The sequence below is a fragment of the Fusarium redolens genome, assembly GCF_020744475.1.
Source record: "Fusarium redolens strain MPI-CAGE-AT-0023 chromosome Unknown BKA55scaffold_31, whole genome shotgun sequence".
Lineage (NCBI taxonomy): Eukaryota > Fungi > Ascomycota > Sordariomycetes > Hypocreales > Nectriaceae > Fusarium > Fusarium redolens.
In genome coordinates, this window is record NW_025763694.1 from 361,603 (window position 1) to 389,494 (window position 27,892).

A 27,892-nucleotide genomic window follows, 5' to 3' on the forward strand; every position below is an offset into this window, starting at 1 on the left:
AGCTTGAAGCGGTATCTTGGGAAACAACACGGAGACACTATTACTTACTGGGTTGTCTCTCACTGGAATCCACCACCTTGGAACACGACGAGATTTTCTCTTCAATTACATCATTCGGTTCGATGCGCCATCTGCTGTTGGCACCGGCCGATAACGGCTGGCAGTCAGTAGGGTTACACGAGTGCCACATTAGGTAAGCTGTGAATCAGACCGAAATGGAGACGCGTTGGACTGTTTTCTTCGGCTACTCCTCAATCATTCTCTTCCTCTCTCGGCCACCTTTAATCCACAACCTGCAGACAAACAGTAAACAACCCCATAAGCCCTTCATCCAGATGCTGACATCGGTCTTGCAGATACATAGCCATCTACGATCCCATCCGTCATGTCTACGCAGCCTAACTCTGGAGAGCAGTCCGACGTCCCTGCTCAACTACCCCGCGACGTCATCGAAGAGTGTGAGAAGAAGCTCGAGTCCTTGCCGTCCAAACTCCGAGATATCCGAGGGCAGCTTGTTATGGCCGAAAAGACGGCCAAATTCTGGAAATCACGACACGAGAACCTAAGACAAATATGTATAAAGAGGGAAAAGTCACACATTGACTTGAAGAAGTCAAAAGAAGGTCTGATCAAGGCAAACAAAGACCTGAAGAAGGCGCTCGAAGACTTGCGCGCCGAAAACTGCCAAATCCGACTCGAGGGCAATCGAGTTCGGGAGGAAAGAAATGATCTCGAGAAGCGCCTCCACACCCTGTTGGCAAGGTTCTGAGCGTGGAACGAGACAACGAGCAGGCGACGCAATCGGGTTGCCTCTGTCACTTGGAAGTTCGGACCAGAGTAGTACGACGACACCTTGGGAGCAAGTCGCCCATCCATCCGTCAAGCTTGCTGGGACAACAAGATACCAAGCGGTAAGCTTCTCTTCAATTTGAGCAACAGCAACTGATGTGTTTAAGTTTACAGGAATTCAACGGGTTCAAGCGGAATGAAGTAGATAAAGAAAGCAAGAGATGATAATACAATGTCTTTCCAGTGCCTTTCATCCACGTCCCAAGCAAGGAACTTTTGACATGACAATGATTTGCCGTGGTTCCCACTCGTGTAACCCCTGATAGGGAGGGCAGGGTAGCTTCAAAGTTGCGTCTGTGAGCTCCTTTCAAGGCTTGACTGATCAAGTTACCAGGCGATTTCTCTCCGTCGCGGCGATTGTCTGGGACTTCCTTCGACTACCTCTCGGGTTCTGAGGCCAGCAGAGTCTTGCAATGTGACAACTTCGCTAATCTTCGTTCTCATTTCACTCGGATACATCACCCGCTGTCAAGCGCCAGTAACGGCTGGCAGTTGGGGTTACACAAGTGGACACCACGGCAAATCATTGTCGTGTTGACGTGCTTTCAAGTGATTGCTCTGGCGAATAACGCTCTTTTCATTGGCCAAACATTTCGGTGTTTTTTTGTCACCTAAAATCGGTTTTATTCGCGCCCAAGCTCACTGTCCCTCCTCACTTGTCAATCGGTTGACTTCAGCATCGAACGCAAACGGCCGCTCGGATGCGACATCTCTGTGCAAGAGCTTGCAAAGGAGTCGGCATTTCTGCTATAATTCAGAAGACTTGGCCAAATTGTCAACAAACGCATAGGTCTATGGTGCCCCCAAAATCAATCATCCAGACCCTCCAATATCCCCTGAATGAACATATTGACACAGTTGAAACCCAAGTGCAAGCGCCGGAGCTTGCCACGGAGCTGAACCCTAAGCCCAAGCCCAAGCCGCATCCGAGCCCTCCTTTCAAGATCGATCTCAAAGACTGCTTATCCGAACCTTGCCCCAAGCCTACATCACGAAGCCTCCCCGAAGCGTCCCATACTCCGATCCCTTTGAAGCCTACCTTCAACATTCCCCCGAATCATACCCCCGAACCATGACTCGCGGAAACTCCGACCTCGGCTTCACCATTAAAGCATACCCCGAAGAACGCAAGCTCCGAAGATCTCAAGAAGCTCAAATCACGAACCCGGCCGATTTCGGACAATGGGCCACGGCCACTAAGAACATGATTTACTCGACTGCCACCGACAATATCAACCTCAGTCAAACACACGTCCACTCTCCCACGCGAGCACTCCGATCGAAGCCTTCTTTGTACCGCCAGGAGTTGCCGGTCACTCCGCGATAAGCAATCTGTGACCCAATCAAAGCAGACCTCAACTTTGAAGAAATCCACCAAAGATGACACTTTGAAATTTGACAAGTTGTTGAAGGAGTCTCGGTCAAATTATCGATGAGTCTTCGAGAAGTCACACTGGACCTAGCAAGAGTTTGAGAAGCAAGTATTGCTGACTTGTTATAGCTGCATCCTACCCCGCGAGTGAAACCCGTCCTCTCACCTTCACGTGGGAAGAAACTCTAATTCAGTACAAGATCTACTTAGCCCATTCGTTTCTATCATTCACTCTCTTCCGATCCATGCATCTCCTCCACCACTCGATCGCTCAGCCTCACTCATTCACCGCGTTACTCATCTGTCCTTCAATGTTCTTGATGCAGATCTCGAGCATTCCACCGACGATTTCATGAGCACTACCTCATCCATCGATAAGCTCGCCTACCACTTTTTCGCTGAACAAATGTCGCAATTTCTGGCGCACACTGTCATCCCGGATGCCAGGTGGCCTGAACAATTGCAAGCACACCGGAAGTCACCGTTTCGCAGCAAGACCTCGAACCGCGATTTTGTGTCTTGCGCTCCCGTTCCGGTGCGGCAATCTCAAGCGATCTCCTCTTGAGCTGCGAGATGTCGCCGATGGCTCCCGCATGCCCTTGACTCTCCCAAACCCAGCGGCCTCAGGAGCACCTGGACAACTCCCCTACAGCACGCCAGAGGCTCGCCAGGTCGTCCATGGATCCTAAAACTCGACCTGATGGGGATGGTCATTATGGGATTTAGGGAACAAGCTCTGGACAGTCAACCAGCGCAAGCCAGCGCTGCTGCTAGGTCGTTCTTGCCATGCACCCAACAGTCACGATGTACACATTCCTGATTTGGCCATTATATTCTCCGCCATTGGCTCTTCAAGAATAAGCATAACCGTCAACATGGGTCGCACGTGTCACGCGTGGCACTTGGCTCAGCATTTGGAAGGTGCGCTATCAATCCCGGGTAGCGTTCAAGAATGCGCCGATCTCTGCGCTCGTGGCCAGTTACGACACTGACAAAGCACATAGAGGAGTCCCTGCACTGTGGACTCGACAGGTTCTCAGGTTCACTCTCATCTCGAAGCATCGTTGCTGAACGCAGCCGTGGTGCGCCGGTCTCTTCCAAAGACAACACCCTCCCACCTCTACCGATTTGCACAAATTGTGAACAATATTTATCATGGATGATGGAACGCTCTTTGGAAGTCGAGGCAGGTTAGTCGGTTGTCTCATCTGGTATCTCATTTCTCTCATTGTTCTCCTCCAACTGAGCCCTGCTTATCCTTTCATCACCTCCAACCCCATTTCTGACACCTGTCGGTGATGCCCTCACTACATGGAATATCTCGTCACCATCAGCCCCCGCAATTTGATGACCCCAGCATCTCCAGTTGGAGATCATGCTACCATGGAATGTAATCCTTCTCCCTGTTCGACCTCTGACTAACAAAGCCCTGTACTTCAAACAGGAGACAATTATTCGCTATGATTCATTCATCCTTGCGCGAGGAACCACCTCAGAACCACCGAATGTCTCTGCCGATCCCTTGTCAACGTTACGATGCTCTATTGGCTACCCTCAATATACCAAGAGCCGCAGCCAGGTTACGTTGATGGCTCTCCACGAACATTCAGAGTGCTTGAACGCGTCAGGGCATTATGGAGAGGGCATGTCTTTCTCATCTCACGAGCGAAGAATGTCACGGAGCAAGTCATAATCTTTGAACTGGTCGGATTGACAATCGATGGTGCTTATCACTAACATATTCTTCTGTCATCAGGTTTCCTCGAGATCTTTCGACGTCGCTGAATGCATGCCGGCCGCTATCGCCCAAACCCTTCACAAGAATATCAATATTGATCAAGTGGGCGATCGATATGGACGCTTGGAACCAATCAAATTGGGGTTCACGTGCATGATTGAGTTCGACCATGTGTGTTTTTCTCGGCGATTGATGGTGAGCTGAAGAGAGGGAGGAGGAGGAACGTGGCATTCGCTCGTGGGGTAGCACCTCGTGGACAATGGCGGAGCATGGCTGTCACATCAAGCTTGGGAAGAATGATGCCCGGCTGAAGATGGGTTATTTCCGTGTTGACCGTCTCGCTTAATCCCTTCACGACAGTAATCGCACAACATCGACGCCAAAGAGCGCCGCCGACAAAAAAGACAAGAGTACGAGCCACGAGCACCACAGGTACCAAAGCCTGAACAGGTGTCAATTCCGCGACGACGATTGGGGCGATCAGGGTACTCTCATCGGATGCGGTTTGGGTGGCGGAGGGTCCATATCTTGAACTCCGGTTACAGATGTAGAGAGTAGGAGAGCTGACACTCGATTTACAAGCAGGCCATCAGCCCCAAGCGGTACGGATACTGAGAAGCCATCCATCGTGAGCAAGGACGCCACTTGTTGGAGGATCACGACCAATAGCACCTGTCTGGCGCTTATCGCACATCGGAGGCAACTGTCGCTACGAGTTAGGGGCCACTCACCCCCTAACGGTGCCGCCATGTCTGCTTCGAATACTTTCACGAGGAGACTAGTGCCACCACCCTCATTCTCCATATTCCAAACTGCTGCACTGAAAACTGGTTACCCCTCGGTAAGTTGGTATCGCAGTCACGATTTCTTCATTCACCCATGGAGACTCCTTAATCTTGAAACACCTTCAAAACTGAGAACGATCCCCACATGAGATCCGTTGTCGTAGTGCGTCAATGGATGATGGCTCATAACATCAACCTATCATTAGCCGAGCGGATTCAGCCCAGTCCTTGCCCGTGGGACTACGACAGCGTTGAGGGAGCGCCATCAAAAGGCCAAATAAAGTTCAGGGATGGACAAAGGATACGGTAAGTTCATAGCGGCCGAATTAGTTCAATAACCAAGGCCATGCAAGGATGGGGGCTTCACTAGAAGGTTCATCGCGTAGAGATGGGTGAAAGCTGGACAAAAGAGACGTTGGAAGCCTCGACAATTCCACCACCAATTTTTCAATTATTCTATAGTATCCAGACTCATGTCTAATAGAATCTGTTCCCCTGATACGTCTACTTTGATAACTACATGACTCAAGCTTTGACAACTTTAAGAAGTCGTACACAAGGTAAAGAGCAAGCATTTGTTGTAAGTCGGAACCTATACAGGGTCGTCAGTCGCTTAAACGACTGTAACTCTTACATCACTTCGAGATCCCCTTCTCCAGCCCATCCCCCACCGTATGCTTCATATACAGTGACCCCCTCTGATGAGAGTCGGTCCCACAAATCAGGAGCGTCCAGGATACTCTCCGACTCAGTGGCAGGTTTGTTAAAAAGAATGGTACTTTGCTGATTGTTCTGTGGGGGGTTGAATGCTTGGTTCCTCTGACTCAACTCACGTAGTTCAGACTGCATGCTCTCGAGCTGGGACTGCATGGTGATCATGAGTTCGTCGTGTCGCTTTTGACTTTCCCGCAGCTCTTTGTTCTCCCTCTTCAAATCTGAGATCTCTGAAAGTATTTTTCTGTCTTGATGGGAAGCGTGAATTGTTGATGCAGCAGGTTGTCGAGGTAGTGTTTCAGAGACAGTTGGTCCATGACTACGGAATGCATCTGACTCGTGGGTAGTTTGTGGAACAAACTCTTCTGAATTATCCCAGACACCTGTATCGAAGGTACCGTCCACATCGTCATCATTGTCGTCGTCGTGTGAGTGACGTTGAAGGATCAAGGGGGAATCAGAATTGTTGTCGTCCACCGGTCTACTCTCATCACTGGCCCCATCGGCACCAGGACGTTGGATCTTTGGGGGAGAGAAAATTATGCCTTGCTCAGATTCATTCTCGTCGTTGAACGGGGAAGAATCTGGGCGCTGCTCCTCATCATTACCAGCATCGGTAGGAGCCTTTCTCTTTCTGATTCTCATATGTCGGAATACGTTTTTCTGAGAGAACTCGTAAACAAGGGAGAGCTTGTCCTGTGTCGGGAGCTCATGACCGGAGTTCTCCGCCTTCCAACCTTTCAAGGCATCTTCAACGCTGTAGTTCCACTCAGGCCTGAAATTCATAGAGTCAACAACCTTGGAGAGAACTCTAAGATCCCAGACGGTGAGTGGTAGAGCCAGAAAACCCCAGACAGCCTCGTACTCAGGCTCAACTTTGGGCCTCACTGTCTTGTCTCTATAAACTGCCTCACCCACTTGGTAAAGAAGGTCCGAGAATTCAGAAGGTGACTCGCCCTCCCTGGAAGCGCGGTCCCTGGCCTGCTCGTGCATTTCGTGGTACGGAATGGGTAAGCGCTTGCCCTTGTAACCTTCGGCCTCATCGAAGAGAGATTGGAGGGCTGGACAAGAGTTTTGATAACCACTAAGCCATTTGCGACGCGAGTCGAGTCTACAAATGACTGTCCACTTCAGCGCCAGGGCCAGCAGATATATATCATCCTCCCAGCATGGATGGACCATTAGACTCATCAAGCGGTCACAGAAAGTCTTGGACATGATCCATTCATTAGAAAAGTTGTTTTTCGACACAGCTTGGTATCGAAGGGCGAAGAGTGGAGAGACGAGTGTATTTGGTGTAATTTTGAACAATCGGAGGGAGATCTTGAACAACAAGAACAATGACGCATATTGTGGAGAGTTCATGTCTCTGGAGCTATCTTTCAGCTCTAACTGATCCCATTGTTGATCGACAGCAGCATCATCGTCAACATCCCAGTGTTCTTCTACACGCCAAGAGACGAGATCATCGTAGTCAAAACTATCTTCATCGCCAGAAGAGCGTACGGGTGGGTGGCGACGTAGCATTCTCCGGGCTTGAACACGGTTGATGGCGTCTTCTGGAATAGTCGAAGCAAGCTCTGACCTTGACGGCCTACCTCTCTTCTTGATAGATTCATTCTCATGAGCACCTGAGGCGTGTCTCTTGTTGGATTGTGGTGCGCTCATCCTTGTTGTAGTTGTTGTGACTTTGTTGTCGCTGATGAGTGGTAATGAACAGGTTTGACAGGCCGAAAGACTGAATGGCTTGACAGTCGTTGGTGGATGATTCTTGGGTCGACTACCCGCCTGAACTGTCAGTGGCTGCTCCTTGGAATCTCCACTTCCGGATAATCTTCGGCTGGTTCAAGTGCCGCAGTTTGACACGCACAGCCACTCTTTGAAGGTATCCATGAAAGCATATCCAGATCAAGTAGCCAAACACCACAAGCGATCTCCCGATGTCTCTTTGTCCGCTTGTAGTTGAGGCCTGCGACCGATAGCTTATGATCACCTTAGTACCTTTGTCCACTGCACCTTTGTTCATCCAGAATCCTAAATTATAGGTTTGCGATAGACAAATCAAACACAAGTCCAGACAAAGGATCTTACAACCAATTACAAATTCTTTACTAACAAACCATCATTCGTAAACCTTAACTTACGAACGTCACAGCGATATTGGGTGACACAGGCCAAGTTAACCCACAGGCAAGCGACAATCTCACGTGGTGCTTCATCGAACCTCCGGAAGGCTATGGTTATGGCGCAAACCTCACCAAAGACATTTCGATTCACGGTTGCGAACGCTCTCCAAGAAACATGAAGTTCATCGCATGTGGAACCCCCTCTCCCGCCAACAGCTGCCTAGCGAGATGTCGATCGAGAGATTGGAGCTCTAACGGACAGGGATAACCATGAAGGGCCTGGATCGCTGCGACATTTCAATGGCTACAGCTAGGATGTCAAACGGCCACACCGTTCTCGGCCAACGAGGTACTTTCATACAGGCAAGGTAAGAACTCACAAGTCATACTGAACTCGGCCTACAATGAGTAATAAACTTCACCATGGGATCCACGAATATTTCACGAAAGCGGTTTGTTTAACGACCGAGCAAGCGTTTGTATCGACAGACTGGTAATCACATTTCTATCTACCGACAAAATACTATGGCGTACCCTCGTCTCATACCCTGACCGGAGTCCACGTCGATTACCGCAAGCCAATTCCACTCCGGAGCTCTCAACATCAAGATTGATCAATACAAGACGGCCAAAGTCCTTCAAGGGTACCTCAGACCCATGGCAACTCAAGCCGGTCCTCAAATCTCCACTCGAGTTTCTGCTGAAGTCGGTCTCAAGTGTGCTGTCGTATTTACTTATACCCCTTCAAGATCTTCAGCATTTCTGACCGAGGGATCACGAACAGGTCGTGAGCCTTGTGTCCTGGAGGGAAGCGACCTGCTCCCGTACTCGCCAATCTGGGGATGTTCCGTCTTGGCATAGGCAGGTTCGGTGGAAGTACAGGCCAAGGTGGGAGGGTCGAGTTTGAGCATCCCCCGTGGTCTCTGTGCTTTCAGCTGATGACTCGCCAGCCGAGCCCGACAATTGCGAGACTGCCTTTGTCTTGTCTTTACCTTCTTTCGAAGGATTGGTATTGACAGAGACTGGCCCAGCAGCTTGCTCCTGGGCAGCGCAAACTTGGTGCTGAGTTGCCTCTGGCATGGGCGTAATTTGCTTAGGTATCTGGTGCTCGGGTGCATTTTCGGACATCTCTCGAGCATGGCCTTTCTGTCGCTCAGGCGTGGTATATTTGGACACCCCCCTCGAAGTATCCTCAACGGGCTTATCCTTCAATGATGAAGAGTCGAGCTGAGGGACGGTGAAGCCTTGTCCTGATTGAGGACTTCCGGGATGACTACTCATGGCGGCGGTGGTGGCTGGGGCTTTGTTGGTTGGTAAGAAGTTGGATGGTCGGTTGATACGAAGTCTCACAGAGCAGACTGTACGCTTGTTAGCTGGGTCTGAAAGCTGAGCATGAGTTTAGTTGTTCCTTACCTTGCTGTAACTGGCGCGTTTCTGTCCTTCAATCTGAGAGCTCCAGAATGATTTGCCTCTCCGATGGGGAAGATTGGAAGGTTTGTTGTTGCGGTGTCTGGAGGTGTTGAAAAGATAACTTTTGAAGAGCAAACAAATGAGCCTGCTCGAGTATGTGGGGCCACCCCCCTCGCAGCTCACTTAGGCGGTATCACCTGGGCTGTCAGTGCATCAGTGAGCGGCTGGCAATAAGTTGCGGTTACACAGGGGCCAGCACCGCAAATCACTCACTACAACTTGAGCCTCATTTTCTGCCCGGATTTGCTTTTGTCAAATCATTTCCTCAAGCTCTGCCAACTTGACCTCATTTGTCCCACGTCCAGTCAACCTCAAACCTCTCCTCTCGACTTATTGATTTCCCCAAACAGTCTGGAATTCACTGCTCGACTGCGACACTCTTGCACAAGACCCCGCATAACTCAGCGTGCGTGCAAATGAAGAGAACTTTGATCGATATCAGCCAACCTGCAAATAAGGCCTCGCGGTGCGGTGTTCGCGTACTGATCATGGGCAAGTGAAGGTACAAACAGTTTCGGCTCATAGTTCACAAGGCCATCAACTGGCAACGATCCTCTTGTGTATGGATGGCGAATGAATATGTTGGCAGCACGAAAATAACACGCTCAAATCTGAAAGCCTTCAGCGAACTATGAGTGTCCACCAACGTTCCATTACAGCCCCGGTCCGATTTCTGGTCATTTAGAAATCGGACACCCCTGGCTTTTGCATCGCCACATGAATGGCAAGACTGGCGTCCAAGTCTCTCAGCAACGGAGGCACCATGCAGTGGCACTTCACGTTGAGTCTGGCCTCGACTGTCAGAAGTTATATGCTGCACTTCACATGAGACCTGCAGGCTCACGAGGCAGACCTGGGTGACCTGGCGGGGAGCCCTTTCATGAAATGCAGATTGACATCATACAGGCTTCTTCCGATTCGATATCTCTCTATCCCCTCACCTCCAACCGAATCTGAGTCGTCATCCTTCACACACGCCAATGCGATCAACAGATTCTCTTATATCAATCGCGAGATCAAGGAACACAACTGACTTGACATATCGAAACCCAGGCATGCCTAACAAACCCCATGGCCACCGAAGCCAGCTCCTAAAGTACAGAATGCGATTCGTTCGGCCTACTAAGCTATCTACCGTCGTTCGATCCCAACGTCCCAAGGCTGTGTGGATACATGGGGTCAGTGTCTAGTGTACTCCCCACATACAACAGTGTTCAGGGGTGGCTGAAGACCGTTGGGGTCAGTTCATTGCCTAATTGGGACGTGAATTGGATGATCATTGGTCATGTTTTAAGCGTAAAGTTTACACAGGGGCGACGAGGAAGGTTGTGCAATTGGACTTGCCAAATTGTTCGCGATCAGCCTCGGGGACCATCAATATCTTTGGCATCTAGGGAACTGCGATATAGACTGGCGAAGAGGCTCATATTATAGAGCAACAGTAGATAACTATTTAAAGCATTTTGCCAAGTTATTTTCTCCCCCATTGCACAGGGGATGTTTAACCACGATTTAGATAGGATACACAGGTGATACCTTCGCAGCCCGTGGCAGGCTGGGAAGGTCTGAGACGGTATTAGGGTCCTCTGCGTCGACAGTTTCATACTACTTCAAAAGCTGCCGTAAATCACCAATCGAATACAGCATAAGCCCACAAAGGGACTTTCTGAAAGTGAAACAGACCCATTCTTCGTTCAGTCGTACTAGAGACATCCAACTGTCTTGCTTTTGGGCACTTTGTCTTCCGTTGTTACTCGTGTAATCTTAAACATAACCGTTGTGCCGGCTCCCGCATATCTCAAGGCGGTATGCATGTCATTGAAAGACGTCCCATGAACAAATTCCAGCGTTAGACCAATTCCTTATCACTTAGATCTTTGCAACAGGGTCTCGTTGTTGTGTTTGTCAGTTGAGCCATCACTCAAGAAGTTCAAGCATGGGTTTATATGGCAAGTGTATGTGGATGCTGCATCGAACCAACCTTTATCGCAAGACATCAGGCGTGTAAAGCACGCAGTTTACATACAAAGGAGTCTCTGTGCTTGGTTTGAGCGGATACAAAAGTCTCATTTTCCTTCTATCAGGTCGTGTACCAAATCGTCTGTTTGCTTACTCGGACAGCCACACTCGTTTTGCCAGTTCATGTCATCGTGAGTCTCTTTCTCCAGGGTTCGCTGCCCCAGGCGCTGTTCTCGATTTGCTCAGGGGACTGTTTACAGCCGCTTCAGCGTGTTCATGGATGATTGAGTGGATAAGTGGGCTGATGTGTTTTTTTACTGAGCCCGCTCTTTTAGTGGGCTTAGTGGACGTTTATGGGCGGCCACCTCACTTAGTGAGTTTGGGGTGGTTTTGCTCCGACCAGCGCCTCCAGTGACCTTTAGTGGCGTTAGTGGACGGTTAGTGGTAGTGAGTGGCTTGGGGTGGAATTAACCTCATCCGCTCTCTCAGTGGGTGCCACTGGAAGTTTAGCGCTAATTAGTGGGTTCAGGCAGTCTTGCCCGGGCCAACTGCTTCGTGGATTGTTAGTGGGCAACAGTGGGTTGCCTCGCCATCTACAATGAACAACCTCCCCCATCCACTCAGGGCTACCGAGCTTCTCTCTCCCCCTCCACTCTCAGCTCGCGTCACCACGCAAAAGCACAACCAGCCTGAATCATCCAGCCTCTAGCCCTACTCCAAAAGACCGCCAGCAATCCACATGCCGCAGAACTTCTACGATCCTCCACACCAGAAGAACTCCAACTTTCATTTCCTCCGAACGCCACAACGCAACGCATCACAAATCATCCACAATGGCTCCCAACCAAGAACAACCCGTTTTCGACCACTCCAAGGTCGACTTCACCAAAGTCGGCCCTCGCCGTGTCCATATGGAGAAGGTTTTCCGACATCTCGGTTTGTGGAATCCAGACCAGGTGAAGGCGATTCGCGAGAATTGTGAGGAGGATGTTTGTGCCAAGCTTCCAAGCAAAGGCTTTCTCCAAGTTGGCCAGGCCTACTTCGAGTACTTTGTCGACAAGAAAGTCTGGTACAGCATTCGTAAGTTAATAATCTTAGCAGTCTCTTTACTCTCAATTTACTAACCACATACTAGTTGGCAATGGCAACGTATCACGCGACGACCATCCTTGGCCTGTTCCCGTGAGCGACATGCCTCCCAGAAAGGACTTTTCCGAAGGTGTCTCTCGATTTTATCAAGGCTGGCTACTTCGAGACGCATCTATTCAAGAGTCACAGGGACATTCCGCAAAGTCGCCTAAGTCCGAGGATTCCAGCAAAGATACAGCCACGCCAGGACTTGCCCCCACTCAACCTGCTTCAATCGCAGAGACTTCTCAGAAGTCTCCCGCAGTGGCTACAGAGACAGTGGCCGTCAAATACGATCCCTCGCTCCCCTTCGCCTTACAGGCCAAGCCTACCGTGGCCACAAAGGCTACTCGCAAGTCTTCAGTGGCTTTCAAGACTGTCTCGGAGAAGCCCCCCTCCCCTCCAAACTCTCAACGTACGTTGTCATCCGTATACACTCAACACTTTGACTAACCTTGCATTCGTCAACCAGTCATGTCTACACAACTCACTCGATCGGTCGGTGAGGTTGAGGCGCTCAGAGAAGAGTTGGCGGGCCTCAAGGAACAGTTCAGAAAGCAGCAACGTGACATAGAGCGTCTGAAACGCACTCGATAGGGGATTTGGAGGTAGTTGAGAGAGAAATTTGAAAGACGTAATGGTTATCGAATGGGATAAGATAATGGAACATACGTGGATGATTAAGACTGATAAGAATCCACATTGCTCTATTTGGAGTCATGCGTGCCCAAAGGGAGTGTAGCCAACATAAAATCATGTCACCCTAAATAAATAACATTCCGGTACTTATACCTCGAGGTCTCCTGGACATCTATAAAATAACTTGTCTGGTTAGAGGCATCATAGCTGGATGATTTCTTGATCTGGACACAATTCCCCCATCATTGGTTGGACAATACTTAAGATTAACACTCTCACGAGATCTCCAAAGTCCACGACCTCAAACTGAAAGGAACTGCTCCTTTCAGAACTCACACAACTAATATCGGACAGCCCCGTGAGAAGTTGGTGCAGCCTGATAACAAAAGCAATGTCCCTCTGATGGGACTCTGGTAACGCTTGGCCTGGGGAGATCAATGTACTCCTCCAAAGTTTCGCGACAACATTACTGTCTGGAAAATTGCATTCTGAGTATCTGAGACTGCAGTGCATTCACAAGGATGAAGTTACGGTGGATATGAGATTACATGCAATACGTAGGAACGTCCGGTATCAGACCAGAAAAGAACTATCATTCTTGAGAAACGTTTTCGATTCAACTGTCCCACGCATAATGAATGTAGACTTGCTCATCTAGGTACCCAAACAGTCGTCTTGGAGGATGGAGGCCGGCAACTGGCACGCACCAGCTTCAGTGGTATTGTACCCACCACAAGTCTACCCACAAATTTCATCTTCACAGAAGAGTCAACAGCCCTCCATACTGCCCTATTCGATAATTGATTCTTCATACCCGAACACCTACCATCCGTTACATATCATGTCAAGCGACGAGGTGGTGCTATCAGCCAGAAGTATCTCCAGACAACATTGTCATTTATCTTGGGAGGGATGGTCTCCAAGCATGCGAAGGTGCTCCCGTGCATCGTCCACTTCATGTCGACAACGATCAAGCCGGTGGTTTCATTGCTGGTGTCTATGGCATGTCTCATTGGGGCATCGACGTTGATCGTGTCTTGCAAGCCTTTGTCAAGTCACCAGGCATTGCCTAAGAGATGAAAGAGCGCCTTCGAAGGGTAGGCATCATTCATCCGCATGTCCCAAAGCTTTGCTTTGGTGATTCCCAAGAGTCTGTATTCAAGGCAGCGCTGCATCTGGTCCGGTATGATCATCCAACCGCCCACTTCATCGCTTTGAAGTCCTCAGACCCTCAAGTTAGGAGACTCAAAGTCCAGGTCGCCATACTGATAGTACTCACGAAGGACTGGGCTATCGAAACCCATGGGAGTTCCGTATTCAGTGCCCGTGGCTGGGGCGTCTTTGACTACGTTAGAAACTGGGGTGGCCTGTGGCAAGGTCTGGGTATATGGAAGTTTATTCCGCCAGCTGGCAAGACTTTGACAATATCCTAGTGTCAGATACCTCCTTGGTATGTGGCATCGATAACAACCTGTCCGTCCCGGCTCAAGGAGCCTTCATCTTCCGCCAGATGACCAAAGCATTTGAGACGATCTTGAACGGGGTGACAGAATATCCCGAGGTTCACCTTCCTCCTCATCGAATCGTGCATGAGGCTGGAGATCTGGACAACCATCAGATGAAACAACTTCTACGCCATCTTCTATGCGCCTACATCTACCAAGTCACTAAGAGTCATCTTGCCATTGATGATTAAGGCAACGCTTATCTTGAGCACACTCTCGTCTCTTCAAAAGCTGGCCTCGTACTGAACAGCCATCTTTCCCCACTTTCTTTGAGAGCTTTCATGGAACTGGAGAGAGATGGTGTTGTTTACGGTATCTGTACACAGTTGACGTTAGAGGAGGATATTCTCATGGGGGACCACTAGACCTATGTTCCGCACGACCTGATCGCCGAGTGGTTTTAAGAAGGATGAAGTGGATTGAAGTATAAGGAGACAGAAAGTATGCGCAGTGTTTCTTGTCGATTGAGGGTCACTTGACCTGGATCAACCTCCACAATGTTTAATAGTATTGTGTCCAGAACGTGTATTGAGAATCTTCGTTGTACCGATGTACGGACAGTCATTTGATAGAACTTGCAAGTACAATTCCAAGACTACGTACAACTTGTCAAAACAGCTACGGTTCTGCAGACATCATGTATTTATGCGATCATGGTGAGGATCAACTCTGATAGGTCTATCGACTCTCTTTACTATTATGAAAGACTTCAAAGAAGCGCCTGAACTAAAATCCAATATCTGCTTGATATATCTAATCATGACCAATGAAACAGTGTTTAGTGTATGTGGCCGTCTCGCCGTCTTTTTCGTCATTGCTGATCTCGTTGCCCATCTTTATCATCTCCTTGTCTTTTCAAGTAAGCGTTCAATAAATGCCAGGTTTTAGATAATAGCCTAAATCTAATATAACTTACCATAGTCAGAGGCTAATTGCAGGAGATGGCGGGCTTAACCCCAGTATGAGTTGGACTGGGAATGGTTGCATTCGATCCACCATGTGCCTCACTTCAACTGGGATGCACGTCGATATCTTCAAAGATATGCATTACTATCGAAGTCTGATCACTATGTTAAATTGGTGGATTGAAAGCGTAGGGGATAAGCCGTCGCTTTGCGCTTCAAGCCAAAGCTACGTACTCCCGTAGGTCGATCCGTCGAAGCGCTCATTCTTTTCCTCTTCAAGGCAGCTGTCGAATTTCACTAATATTGCTGGTGAATGAGCCAGGGATACTCTCGAGCGTGCTTCCCGGCTGACCTGGGCCGGTTTTGCTTGCGCATCCAGAACTTCCTCTCAGAGGGTCCATGATGCAGGTGACAGCTGTTCCAAATTCGATGCGAGCTTTTATGCTGGCGACTCGGGGTCATGCGCCGTCGTTCTTAGGTTGCCAGTCTCGCCGCGATGAGTTGAAACAAGTGAATCAGGGCTAGATCTGCTGTTGTAGATGCAAAGGTCCACTGTCGCGCTGAGGGAGAACGGCAATGGGACAATGACCTGTCGATCAGGTCAACTGAAAACATCAAAATGGCCAGGGCACGTTTGAGGACCCGGTTGATCTTGAACATGCTGTATGTATGGGTCCTGGATTCATGGTTTGGATTTGGTGGCTCAAGGGGTGAAGCTCATGTGCCGTCTTGAGTCTCACCGTAACTCCAGCCCCAAGTTCGCGAATTGCAGTCGAGTTCAGGATACGCTATGACCAAGCACCAGTCGCTAAATTGACTGTACATCGTTGACATTTTATGAGCCGCGCCGCCGTTCGCTGTGAATTTGGTGTACGTCGCTTGCGTTGGCTGGCTTGGTTTGTCGGCTCCAGGTACTGCCCGACGCATGGGAGGTGCCTGCTAGCAGTTCGTATATCTTCTTCGGGACAAGATTGGTATGGTGACTTCGGCTCAGGCATGGTTCTTCTATCGGGTCTCATTAGCATCCATCAACCTGTGGCCAGCAGGACAAGTCTCTATACCTAAGTTCTTGTTGCGTGAATCGGGTTGAAATTCGCCGCCTTCTAGGCAACTTGATTGGCACGGTATCTGAGAATTTGGTCACCCCTGTAGATCAATAGTAGGAGGACACAACTGATGAGTATCATCGAAGGGATCAAAGTGAGTGGCATGAGTTGACGTGCCTTCCTTGACCAAGACTGCGACGCGTGAAAACATGGCGGGTCAAAACAATTTGTGGGTCTGTAGATCTGGGGAAGCGGGGCTAATCTTGACGTTTTTGAGAGTACAGGGTAGGAGAAACCAGTTGGCTCGAATATTGGACATTGATGGACAGATGTATAGTAAAATATGATGCTGGGACGTTTCAAATATCCTTCTTTGGACTAACAACATTATTTAGAGTATTCGGGGTCAGTTTTCCTTCTTTGGCTGTCATTTTGGCGGCTTTATCATGAATAACAAAACTTCCTCCAATTGATGCATCTTTTAAAATGGAGGAACCCGGTTACAACTCACCTCTCAAATCAAGCAATCTTGAGTACAAATAACTATAAAACTTCCTCTATACCAGCAGTCGAAGGACAATTATGATTTCTTTTGCGGCCTTAACTGTTTCGCCACATCGATGATGCTTCACCTCGTCCGCGCAACCTCATTAACCTGTCGTTTTGTTTGAAGCTCTCTCACCCCAGCCCAAGATCTTTGGACCCACATCTCTTTCTCCCAAAGACCCACTCATGCCCATGTTTGGGCAATGCAGATGGCCGCTGTCGTGTCCTTCATTTGATATTCTCATCTCTCCTTCTTGCCCCCAACTTTCAACGCGACTCACCTCATACTGAACATTTGTGTTGCTCTCAGCCAAAACAATTGATATACAAATCCAAGTGGTGCTGGCCCGTCATGCTTGTTATAAGCACCGACGTTGACCATTCCGGAGCGTCGACAGTCACCCTCTCACCCTTTTACTCTTGAGCAATACAGACACCACTCGATCTAAGCGCGATGCTCTTATCAAGATGTCTCACCGAATGAATACTCCCAAGAATGGCAGCCGCCAGCCACATCACATCTCGGACAAATATGGGGATTGAGTTGATTGAGGTTGCTCCTTGGAGAAGATGAGCTCCGCGCGCAGCAAGTGGCCGAAGAGTCAGCAAAGGTATTTCGCGGCTCAGAAGAGTGCAACATGCGAACCGAATTTTCCTTGCGTCCGCAGAACACAAGTCACCCGATCTGATCAGAAAGACAGGACATTGCCCGGAAGGTGCAGGACAAGCAACGAATCACTACACTGTCACACCGAGCAAGGAAAGTGATCAAGAACAGCAACATACTCATCCAAGAACTTGGAGAGGAAAGGACAACAATCACCAAGAATACTCAGAGCGACACACGAAGTTGCCTTTCTCATCGACAGCCGCAATCGAGCCACCAAAGATACCACGGGAAATGGGTACGCCAATGAGACTTGGAGCAGATCGAACAGTCAATGTGGAGGTCACTCAGCTAAGACTGCGCGATGTCAACTCTCATGTAACAGGCCAGCCTCAGACCTGTGTCCATCGAGAACCGCCTTTCTCATCCTGTCCGCGAGAAACTTGAAGTCAACGGCCAACGGTGTTGCTTGAGCAACATTTCATCCCCCATTGCCAGAAAATGCTCAGGTGCTCACCAATAATCTTCACTTGAACAACCCTCAACGACCATATCCCTTGGCCGCAGCATACTGCATGCCACCAAGGTTATCAAGTCGGCGAATGAGCCTTGACGATGAGAAATGAGAGTCTTACCGAACCTTTGTCCACTAACAATCGAGGCAGACACTACTTCTCACGCGATGCCCGAAGGTGTCAACGAAACCAATTTACCGTCCGAATCCCCACGACAATGATTTTGACTGAACAACGCCAATCCTTCCACTTCACTCGGTCCATGATCAGATCGAGGACCCCGGACCCTCGACTCGTGCTGACGGTCAGCATCAGGCATACCTCATCGAACTCGACCCGAGAGTGAGGTCAAAAGCGATCAACATAAAGGCCCGAGTTCAGAGACAGGGCTAATTCATTTTGGCGAGCCTCTCAGTACATAGAACTCGATGCGCCCAACCCTTGACTGGCAAGAGCATGATTGACGTTTGCCGCCGATGGTGGAAGAGATGCCTTCGATAAGTGGGAGGCTATTTCAAGACGACAGTTGAGTCAATCAGTCTGATAGGCGAGGAGTCATATCCGAAAATCCGACATCCGTCGCCTCGAGGCATACAGATCATTGTATCCCAAAGATATGAGTTACAGGCTCATCACTTGAGTCCCCAGTAACTCTCCACAAACACCACCCAACTCTTCCTGACAGCTATTCTAGGCAACTGCCATTTCGCAACTACACTGCTTGCCGTTACCCTTTCACTACCGGCTTTCCCACCGCCTTTGAAGGTTGGCTTTACATAACATCACTTGCACAAGAAGCAATATCTAATTTGTCTCCAGATTCTTTCGGAAGTCCACTGACCTATCCAACTCACCGCACCATACTCCTCTTCCCATCGAAATGTCGTTCATGCCAATGCCCAATCTTCTCCAAGTCTCGTATCCAACTCGAACTCATCGATACATCCGATGCAATGGTGGTGGCTTCACTGTCGAAATTTTAAGCCACGATGCCCAAACATGTTTCGTCAGCCCCCCTGGAGCGGGTCTCCAATGCGCTCGCGCCGCAGGTAGCTGAATAAGATCACAATTACGTCTTCATGTTTCACCAGCGATGCATGGTCTTTGGTGACGTTCCTGGCGACGAGCCGGCCCCTTCACCCATCGCAAGACTACCCTGGTGCGGCCCCAAAGCCCTGGGAGCCTTATACCATACAGAGGCGCAGCTGCATGAGATGGAAGATGATTGGCATGAGAAAGTGAGTCGCGGATAGTGGAAAGATTTAATGTCAAAGTAGCTACAACACGTCAGATTAGTCAATGGAGAGGTGTCTTGCAGAGATTGCTGTTTGAGTACTATCAACGGCCATGGGAGCCTGTTTCAAGCGACAGACTGACGATCGAGAACGAAAGTAGTTTGCTCTGTAAACAGCGAAGTAAATTCCAAGTTCGTGCGGTGATTCTCACCCACAGGACTCAATTGCAAATACCACATCCGTGCCTCAGATTAAAGCTGTTTATCATAAGGATCCACTAAAGGTTGATGAGGTATACTCAGTTAGGCACATTTTACCATAAATTATGATGAATTACTACAAGTTTAGACTTAGTTAGCTTTGATATCTCCAGCATAACGTCGACTCACGTGGTGTACTAGTACTGTGGCAATCTCCCGAGTGCATCAGGCTGAATATGTAACGTGAGAGGAGAGGTTTTGACGCTCTAGTCCTCTTATTGAATTTTGCTTATTTTCCTTGCCTGCTGTTAGTGCTGTATACGAGACGATAGGTTGGTGAAATGTCATCCATTATCCTTTCATCGTGAGACCGGTGTCATGATCCTGAAACAGAGAGGCTGGCAGCATCCACTGACTCTTGGTTCCTCTCACTGAATGTGTTTTGCTCACCTGTGCGGCCGCTCTTCGTGTAACCTCTATTACCCCGCTTCTTTAGCTGCAGCCCTGCCTCTCTCACCTCTCTTCATTCGCAAGGTTTCGCTCCTTCATCGGTAATCTTTTTTCAACATCCCCTCGAAATCCTTGCCGCCGCCTGGACGCACGAACAAGAACAATGGTGTCTCATCCCCGTCAGATAGGCTGTAGCCTCATCATTTATGATGATGCAGATGAGGGCGCCACGAAGGTCATTCATTCATCTCCCAACCTTGGGGTAAATCTCAACAACAAGGGAGTTCGCCTATCCTTCACTCGCGACCCGGATCGCGGAACTTGGAGCTGGTATAGCTCCGATTTAGCCATGACAGAGTCGACGCTGTACCACATCACGATCGAGCTTCAACCGCGCGGCTTCACCACTAAATGCTCCCAACTTCCTTCTGACGACTGGCCCGCGTTAGATAGCCACCTGGCTGGGGATAGCAGCGGTTACAGACTTCTGGAGATCAGTGTCTCTTCAAGCACCACGGTCACGGGATTTGGTCTGCCTTTTCATGGGGTGAATGAGACTGTCGACAACTGGGTCAACCGGCATACTCCGATCAACGATGCCATCTCTCTGCCAGAGATCCTCCACCGACGCACCTTTACTCTCTTGACGAAGGCTACTACCGATCAGATCAACCATGTCGTCAACAGCATCAACTCCCAATCAATCCCCCGCGACTATGGATACGGCCAAGAGTGAGTTCTTTGTTGTCCTGTTCTCTAGCCAAGCTAACCCTTTCAGACACAGGTGGAACATGGACCGGTACAGCAAACAGATTCCCGCCAACAGAGGAATGGCTTTTCCTCCAACGATCCGCTTCAAGAACGAGAACGAGCGGAACACCGCACTTACCCAGACTCACGTGCAAGATGTGTGGGATTTCGACAACAAGTTGAATGCAATCGCCAACTTCGAACCGCCTGCGTTGATCTAGAAGATCGGCTCAAGCCCCGTCAAGGAGACCTCCGAATTCGTGTGTCTACTGGAACCGAAAGGCATTTTCGTGAGTGACATCTGCCACCAAGATAACTTGGCTAATATGTGCAAAGGAACCCGAACATTGGCGCGCCGCCCGTCGTGCTCTTCGAGGTGACTTGAACATGATTGAAGTCGAGTTTACCCGGAAACAGCGCGATGGAGAGCACCGGTCTGGACCAGTCACATTGAAAGCGGTTCATTTGACATACGCAACTGGTGACGAGCTCAACGGCATCGATATTCATAACCGGATCCCTCTTGGTCTTATTCGACCCGCCAAAGGACTGGATGGTCATGACTTTTGCCCCATCGCTCATAAAGACTACGAGACCGCTAAAGAATCTCGACGCGACAACCTGAGACTTCTTCTCCAATCTGGTCTTCACGGCGATACCGAACGCGTCGGAGCGGTCCACGCTTTGAGCCACGGACGTATGTTTCCTCTTGTAATGAAGACTGATCATTTCACCAACCTCAAGAGGCTCTTGTTCAATGAACTATTGATCGGGAAAGGACTTTGGGATCTCCAGAAGGATGGAGTAAACGTCAGCCTACCTCAGTTTGACCTTCTCCGAGATGTGCCCCTTCAGATCCGGGACGCATGTCTCGAAAACGTCTTTGAAGATGACAGAGAGCGAGTCAAGAAGTACTTCAGCAAGTTGCACCTTGGCCTTGGGTTGGTCACTGGCCCTCCTGGAACTGGAAAGTCCCACCTCGCATCTGCCCTCATCGTCCTCATGTGTCTCAATCCGTCTCTCCATCATATCTACGTCAGCGCTTCTTCAAACGGTGCCACCGACAATATTCTCGAACGGATCCACGACATCGCTATGAAGACGACCAGCAACCTCATCGACCGTGGTCTCGACGTCAAACATCTCATGTTGGTACGCGGTTATAGCGTCAAGACTGAGATGGAGAACTGCACCAAGGCGTTGATTGGACAGCCAATCCCAGAGTATAGTGCCTGGAACCCATCACCTTGGAAGTTGGAGCATTCACTTTGCTGGTGGACCTTGCGTGTATTGGGTTCAAAGACCGTGCCAGCACTGAGTCTAGAAGACAACGCCGACCTATTCGATCTTCATGAGCGACTCAACGCGCTTGCATCCGATTCGGTCTCCGATGCATGCCTTTCAAAGTTTCGCCACCTGGTAAACCTCGCTCGAGGGATCTCCTCTTTTGCCGAATACCGAGTCAGAGAGAAGCAAGAGAGCCACAAAAATATTCTTCTTCAACTCATGAGACTCGTCCTTCGGTGTTCAAATGTTGTCGCGACCACACCTGTGGTATCAGCCAGTGAGATATACCAGTCCTTCAACGAAGAAGCTCGAGCCGTTGTCTTTGACGAAGCCGCCACACTCTTCTGTTCTGATGGTCTACTTGCCTTTGGTAATACGCCTCGACCTATGATTGCTATTGGCGATCCAATGCAACTCGCACCAGTCCTTTCAACCGCTTTCGAACTGCTCCAAATCAGACGACGAAAACGTTCCTGGGAGACTTGGGCCGATCACAATAGAATGAGCCTCTACCCGACCAACCGCTTTGCTGGGTTTGCACAAATCTCCTGGCTTTCATGGTTCATTCACCTCGGGTGGCCGGTTTTTCATCTCTACACCCAGCATCGCATGGCTGAGGACCTCTTCGACCTTTCCCTGAACAATGTGTATACCAGCCTCATACCGCATTTCAAGTACAGCCCTCTGTGTCGCATCACAAACTTTCCCATCGGCATTGACGTGGAGGACTACCTCCAACAGAAGTATCACATTCCAGCTCCTGCGAGTAACACCCTCGCGCCAGTCTTTTTCAATTGTCGGGGGTGCCCGATCCGCAAGTACCCCGACAGCGAGTCCCGCCTCAATCCTCGACAAGCGGACCTCATTGCAGACCTTCTTGTGGACATGATTCGGCATCTGAAGCTGTCTCCGGCAGATATAGCCGTTCTAACGCCCTATCGCGCAAACTTTCGATCCATCGGGAAACGGTTCAAAAGGGAGCCTGAGCTATGCGACGTTGTGTGCTCCACCTTTGACACATTTCAAGGCCGTGAGGCCCAGATTGTGGTCCTGGCTTTGTGCGTGACGGAAGAAAGTGGTCCATTATTCGTCGGTAATCCACGCAGTCTCAACGTTGCTTTGACAAGACAAAGGTCAGGCCTTCTCATCTTTGGCGACATGGGCGTACTCAACTACAAATGCAACAAGGACGCTTCAACTGATTTCATCGGTGCAGATTCCGGTCAAAAGTTCAATCTCCGGATGTTCCGTGATGTTCTAAAAGCACTTCGCGATAGTCGACGAGTTGTTCAACTTCAGGGAAAGCCTGGGGTAGATCGCGATGCATTCTGGAATGGTATGGAGGGTAAGAAGAAATGATCCGTACTCTTGTGGACTGAGACGGAGAGCAGGGTAATTGTGTAGCTGTTCTGGTATTTGAGGTATTTAAATGTAAGATATTGTAATAATTGAGTTTTCATGATTGTCCTGCTTCTGTCTGGGCCCGATTAACTGTATTGATTACTGAGCAGAGTTTTAGATCAAGTTCTGGAAGCCACAAACGTTTCTTCGAATCTTATTGGCATCACATCAAATTGGTGACGATTGTAGGGTTGGAGTTCATCGCGTGGATCAACCAAGATTTTAACTACCGTGAACATGAGACAACTCTGAAGCCCAGACAATAAATGCGCTATATCCAGTAAACCACGACACTGGCCTTGAACTAGCTACTCCAGGATATGAATACCGATCCGACGGACTCAGGCGATAATTGACTGGATGGGTATGTTCGCCTCCGTGATGGTCGTCTTAATTGTCCCTGAGCCCTACCAAATCGCCCATGTTAAGTCTCTACTCCCGCAATCCAGCACCTGATCCAGTACGCCACTAAAATCCTGTCTCTGTCCATTTATCAGCGGTAATTGAGCCCAAAACTTCATCCAAAACGGCTTAGTAGCGTTTTGTTCTAAAAACAGAGTCATGGGTGAACCGATCCTTCCTTGTCCTGGCAAGTGGAGAGAATTCCCCAATTTGGACGGCAACTCTTGTGCCATTGGACGCCAAATAAACGTAAACGTGATCTTTGAGTGGAAGGACACGTGGTATTGTACCGAAGTCTATTCCGACGGGGACTGAGTTACGAACGGGGGGCGTGCTTGAGCACATCGCAGCTTTACCGAACTGGGAGGGGGCGGCGGCAGGAGTGGTAGCTGAAGCTCAATCTCTGCAGTCGAGGCATTCTTATCTTGAGTTCGGGAGAGGCGCAGATTGAGTTTCAGCGGTGTGGAATGGGGTTGTCGTATCAAGTGGCGGGCTTGATGTTTGCAGCTAAGATCGGACGGCCGCGGAATGTCGGAACCTGCGCATGCGCTTAACCAGCCACTTGCGAGTTCTGACGCTATCTTCGGCGTATCGATTTCGGGAATTGTGCGGCTTGAGCAACGGCCTCGTAGCGGTAAGGGAAGGGAGAGACGGGCTGATTCGGGAATATCTGTCGAAAGCTCGTAGTGGCTTGGTGGGCGCCAGCTTGAACAGTGTGGATTCGGGTGCTGTGCTTCGTTGGAGATTGCCACGGTATTAGCAACTGTTCATTATTGGTACGTTGGTTGGTCGTCGCAGATCCCCATGACTTCAGAGGCGATCCCATTCCAGTATACAGTCGCTGGCGACTCTCTGGGCCTGACTATTATACGCGTTGGGTCGGTTGCTGGTTGAAAAGTGCTTCTTTGTGTCAAAACGATGAGACGGGTTGTCGTGCTGTCGCTTGAGCACAATTCGAGCAATCGTCGAAGTCGGTCAGAGATCAATCGTGCTGCTGTTCGTTGTGCTTCGGCCAAGAGCGAGAACCGATCTGGACTCGACAAAGGATCGTGGCATGCGTTGTTCCGAGAGATGACAACTGTGTACTTGGTTTGGGCATCCGCTTGTGACCGCGTATCGTGTTCGCATGTCGCTTTCTTGAGATGGAATAATTGTTCAGCTGGTATTGCCTGTGAAAGGGTCTTGTTCGGTCATGCAATCGTGAGCTTTCGGAGCACTGTCGATTCCAAGTTTGCTTAAGCGGAGGTGATTGAAGTGACGATGAATAAGTTAAGGGTTTGTATGCAGAATTGGAATAAACTCTACGTCTCAAGAATTAGAGCAATGAAAGTTTTCTTGCAAGAAATAGCCCGGTTGTGGTAGGCCAGCCGGCACTGGCAAAATGCCCGCTTTGCTTAGTAACACAAACGGTACAAAGTCTTTGATCGTCTTCCTCCTTTCTTCTCCAGCGCTCATTGCAACCACACTCGTAAGTCCCTGGCTGTCGACGAAAATAGACCGCAGAGGATAACAAGTTCATTACAGACAGGACTACACGAAGCCCGACATTCAAGTCCATGAGCAACACCAAAATGAGCAACCAACAACAAAGGCGACGCGCCTCTGGTGAACTTCAACCTCCACGTCTCGCGAGGCGAAGTCAGCCGGAACAGATGAGTCACGACGACCCGTAGACAATTTCAAGAGTGTCCTCCCTGCAGGGGTATTGAAACATTGGCCTTGGGGCAGAGAATGTCCAGAAAGATGCCACAAAGCTGGACTACAGAGTACGAAGACGCTGCCAATGGTTGGTGGGATACGTCTACTGTCAAGCTTTGTTCCAGAAACTTCACGAAGAATCAACATTCGAGATTGTTGGGTCTGTGGAAGACAAGCATGCGCCTTCTGGACGTTGCCCCAATTTAGTTGATGTCTCCTCTCAACATGCTACGGTACCAGTCCATTGGGTCAAGGGACGTTGGGGAGCACACAAACGTTATCTACTCTGTGAACTTTTGTCATGCGCTCACTTCGCTCATTGTTCACCCATGCTTCGAGGAGAATGCCGACAAGCTGGTACAGGCCTTGCAATATGCAATCGTATGTCGCCTGGATGATCGACACCTGTGGCCTTGCGACCACTACGACAAAACAGATTGCCCAGTTTTACGTAGGATGTTACTGAGACTCGAGTATTGCGGCGATTTGGGATCTCGAATTCCTATTTATATGATATATGCCTCTACCAGAGCGCATGTGCTGAACGAGCACGCCTTTCAGTCATCTTCCAACGGTCCCCTCGATCGCTCCGACGACAAAAGTACCGGGCATGCCACCCACGGCCATGACGCTTCTGAACGTATCACTACTTCTCAGCGAGACGTAGATAGTGCTGCTGGAGAGACCTCTCTTACGTTGGAGGAGGGTCGTCTGTTGACAGAGGAGAATCGCGAACTGAGGGAGAGATTGAGGGCTGCAAATGAGCGCATTCGTTCTATGGAGGCCAACTTCAACGAGTTCATCGAGGCATGGGCGAGAACACTCAATGGAGGATCAGCATAATGAGCCAGTGTCGTTTTGCCTCCGATGACACTTCACAATAGTGGCGAGGAGAAGAAATGTGGTTCTTCGTGTAAGGTAGTTCTTTGAGTGAGTAATGCAATGTCAGGGCCCTCACAACACTATCTTGAATGAATGAACGTGTGAAGTTGTTGGTCAGTAGAATAGTTATGTAATTTATCCTTGAGCGGCCACATGGAAAGGCCCAGACTTTTGCATGGCAAAGGGACTGGCCACAAGAGGGTGAAGAAGGCACACAGAAATGTAAATTGGAGGAATCATATCAACGTGTTAAACACTTGTTTCTTCCTTCAACCTTTGCTCTTCGTCTAGTGATGTGACACCTATAATATGTGTCTAAATCATCAAGTTTCGCCACGCTGGCTCATATTTCAGTCACGTTTCCTGTCTTGATGCCATAACGATGTGTTTCATTTCATACAACATACTAAATCCATACACAATTGTGACCCCATACTCATTCTCTGACACAACCTCGAATAACAGTTCCATAAGATCCACATCCAGACGCTATCGCCAACTCAAGTACTCTCAGACTCATCACCACTCAGAACCTCATTATCAGAAGGGGTCTCATCTGGAGGATTCGGGCCTCCAAAAACATCTCTCATCATCGCAATGCGGCGATAATTTTCGACAAGGCTTCGACGAACAAAACGCTTTAATTGTCGGTCATTCTGAGGGTACTGATCGCTAGAAAGCCCCCCTTGACCTTAAAAGAATCAAAGACCTCTTCTGGAGTTTCCGCCCAGTCTACCTCCTCCCAATCGAAATGCGTCACCGCAGTTGTAAGGATCTTCAAGTCCTTAGTGGTGACTGGCAATGCTGGACGACCAAGGTAGGTTTGCTTGTAGTCAGAACTTGGCGACATGCTGGCTATCTCGCCGAGGAAGTAAAGAAAGTTTGAGAATTCGGAGGGGGGAGCCTCTGTTTGAGCCTCCCTGGCTTGCCTATGCATCTCGTGAAGACTTATCGCCACTTCTTCAAGACGAAAGGACCAACGTGAGAGCGCCTTCAGAGCAGGACAACTGAGAAAATGCAAAATATCTGCATTCGGCCAGGATGTACGGCTGTCAACACGAACCTTGACAGTGTACTGGATGGCCATGATGAAGAGATTCGAGCGACCTTCCCAGCATGGATGAACGACCAATTCAGCAAACAAGCGGCTGAACTTTGGCGAGAAGACTACATGAGACGCCTTCACGCTCGCTGGTGGAGTTGGGCGATACCGCAATCCCTCCCTCAGGGACAAGATCTCATTCGGTGTGGACCAGAACACGCGAAGGCAGACTCTCCATACAGTCTTGTAGTTCTCAGATGCTTCTGTGATCACAGCCGGGTCAAAGTCGTCGAAGTCCTTTTTAGTCTGCGACGCGTTCCAAAGCCTCATACCCTCTTGGTCGATAGCTGAGGGCTGCTGGCTCCGGCCGAGCCTTCGCGGAAGTGGAATCACGGAGTTGATCGTGTCCTGTGGAAATTTACCGCGGACATCCAATGCCATTTGAGCGGCCACATCCGCTATCGCTATCATGTCGAAGTCGGTATTGTTGGAAGCTGCAGGGATATTAGCAGGCAAGAGGACGGGAACGATGGCGATACTTACAAGATTGATTTTGACTCATCTTGGGCTGACTGGGAGACTTGAAATGTATGGCTATAAGAGCAGGGCTTTGTGTGTTGTTACTTGCAATAGGAAAGATG

General features: G+C 49.4%; 9 protein-coding genes across 9 annotated transcripts; 6 read left to right on the forward strand and 3 right to left on the reverse strand.

Moving 5' to 3' along the window:
* The first annotated feature begins 58 nt into the window (after nt 1-58).
* On the forward strand, nt 59-1,111 carry BKA55DRAFT_257837 (uncharacterized protein). Its single transcript, XM_046185409.1, has 2 exons — nt 59-306; nt 357-1,111. Exon 2 carries the CDS (start codon nt 386-388, stop codon nt 767-769), a length of 384 nt encoding a protein of 127 aa, XP_046041664.1. The 5' UTR covers nt 59-306; nt 357-385; the 3' UTR covers nt 770-1,111.
* An 810-nt stretch (nt 1,112-1,921) lies between these two features.
* Nucleotides 1,922-2,910, forward strand: BKA55DRAFT_698023 (uncharacterized protein; the record flags this gene model as incomplete). Its single annotated transcript, XM_046200474.1, has 2 exons — nt 1,922-2,161; nt 2,689-2,910. 2 exons carry the CDS (start codon nt 1,922-1,924, stop codon nt 2,908-2,910), a joined length of 462 nt encoding a protein of 153 aa, XP_046041665.1.
* Nucleotides 2,911-5,374: 2,464 nt separating this feature from the next.
* Nucleotides 5,375-7,126, reverse strand: BKA55DRAFT_698024 (uncharacterized protein; the record flags this gene model as incomplete). Its single annotated transcript, XM_046200475.1, has 1 exon — nt 5,375-7,126. One exon carries the CDS (start codon nt 7,124-7,126, stop codon nt 5,375-5,377), a length of 1,752 nt encoding a protein of 583 aa, XP_046041666.1.
* A 1,232-nt stretch (nt 7,127-8,358) lies between these two features.
* BKA55DRAFT_698025 (uncharacterized protein) lies at nt 8,359-8,865 on the reverse strand (the record flags this gene model as incomplete). The annotated part of the gene is made up of 1 exon (XM_046200476.1): nt 8,359-8,865. The coding sequence occupies one exon, from the start codon at nt 8,863-8,865 to the stop codon at nt 8,359-8,361; it is 507 nt and encodes a 168-aa protein (XP_046041667.1).
* A 2,943-nt stretch (nt 8,866-11,808) lies between these two features.
* BKA55DRAFT_744310 (uncharacterized protein) lies at nt 11,809-12,830 on the forward strand. Its single transcript, XM_046201591.1, has 3 exons — nt 11,809-12,093; nt 12,149-12,556; nt 12,614-12,830. Exons 1-3 carry the CDS (start codon nt 11,847-11,849, stop codon nt 12,736-12,738), a joined length of 780 nt encoding a protein of 259 aa, XP_046041668.1. The 5' UTR covers nt 11,809-11,846; the 3' UTR covers nt 12,739-12,830.
* A 1,026-nt stretch (nt 12,831-13,856) lies between these two features.
* Nucleotides 13,857-14,476, forward strand: BKA55DRAFT_698027 (uncharacterized protein; the record flags this gene model as incomplete). The annotated part of the gene is made up of 2 exons (XM_046200477.1): nt 13,857-14,163; nt 14,214-14,476. The coding sequence occupies 2 exons, from the start codon at nt 13,857-13,859 to the stop codon at nt 14,474-14,476; spliced, it is 570 nt and encodes a 189-aa protein (XP_046041669.1).
* A 5,330-nt stretch (nt 14,477-19,806) lies between these two features.
* On the forward strand, nt 19,807-23,522 carry BKA55DRAFT_656914 (P-loop containing nucleoside triphosphate hydrolase protein). The gene is made up of 4 exons (XM_046197470.1): nt 19,807-20,521; nt 20,568-20,717; nt 20,775-20,829; nt 20,876-23,522. The coding sequence occupies exons 1-4, from the start codon at nt 19,953-19,955 to the stop codon at nt 23,183-23,185; spliced, it is 3,084 nt and encodes a 1,027-aa protein (XP_046041670.1). The 5' UTR covers nt 19,807-19,952; the 3' UTR covers nt 23,186-23,522.
* A 2,030-nt stretch (nt 23,523-25,552) lies between these two features.
* On the forward strand, nt 25,553-26,170 carry BKA55DRAFT_720002 (uncharacterized protein; the record flags this gene model as incomplete). The annotated part of the gene is made up of 1 exon (XM_046200982.1): nt 25,553-26,170. One exon carries the CDS (start codon nt 25,553-25,555, stop codon nt 26,168-26,170), a length of 618 nt encoding a protein of 205 aa, XP_046041671.1.
* Nucleotides 26,171-26,637: 467 nt separating this feature from the next.
* Nucleotides 26,638-27,813, reverse strand: BKA55DRAFT_744312 (uncharacterized protein; the record flags this gene model as incomplete). The annotated part of the gene is made up of 2 exons (XM_046201592.1): nt 26,638-27,745; nt 27,795-27,813. The coding sequence occupies 2 exons, from the start codon at nt 27,811-27,813 to the stop codon at nt 26,850-26,852; spliced, it is 915 nt and encodes a 304-aa protein (XP_046041672.1). The 3' UTR covers nt 26,638-26,849.
* Nucleotides 27,814-27,892: the final 79 nt, after the last annotated feature.

Coding starts and splice junctions, on each gene's coding strand:
- BKA55DRAFT_744310 (XM_046201591.1), top strand. CDS start 11,847: ATGGCTCCCAACCAAGAACAACCCGTTTTCGACCACTCCAAGGTCGAC. Junction 12,094..12,148: donor GAAAGTCTGGTACAGCATTC/GTAAGTTAATAA, acceptor ACCACATACTAG/TTGGCAATGGCAACGTATCA. Junction 12,557..12,613: donor CTCCCCTCCAAACTCTCAAC/GTACGTTGTCAT, acceptor TTCGTCAACCAG/TCATGTCTACACAACTCACT.
- BKA55DRAFT_656914 (XM_046197470.1), top strand. CDS start 19,953: ATGGTGTCTCATCCCCGTCAGATAGGCTGTAGCCTCATCATTTATGAT. Junction 20,522..20,567: donor GACTATGGATACGGCCAAGA/GTGAGTTCTTTG, acceptor TAACCCTTTCAG/ACACAGGTGGAACATGGACC. Junction 20,718..20,774: donor GTGTGGGATTTCGACAACAA/GTTGAATGCAAT, acceptor GATCGGCTCAAG/CCCCGTCAAGGAGACCTCCG.
- BKA55DRAFT_257837 (XM_046185409.1), top strand. CDS start 386: ATGTCTACGCAGCCTAACTCTGGAGAGCAGTCCGACGTCCCTGCTCAA.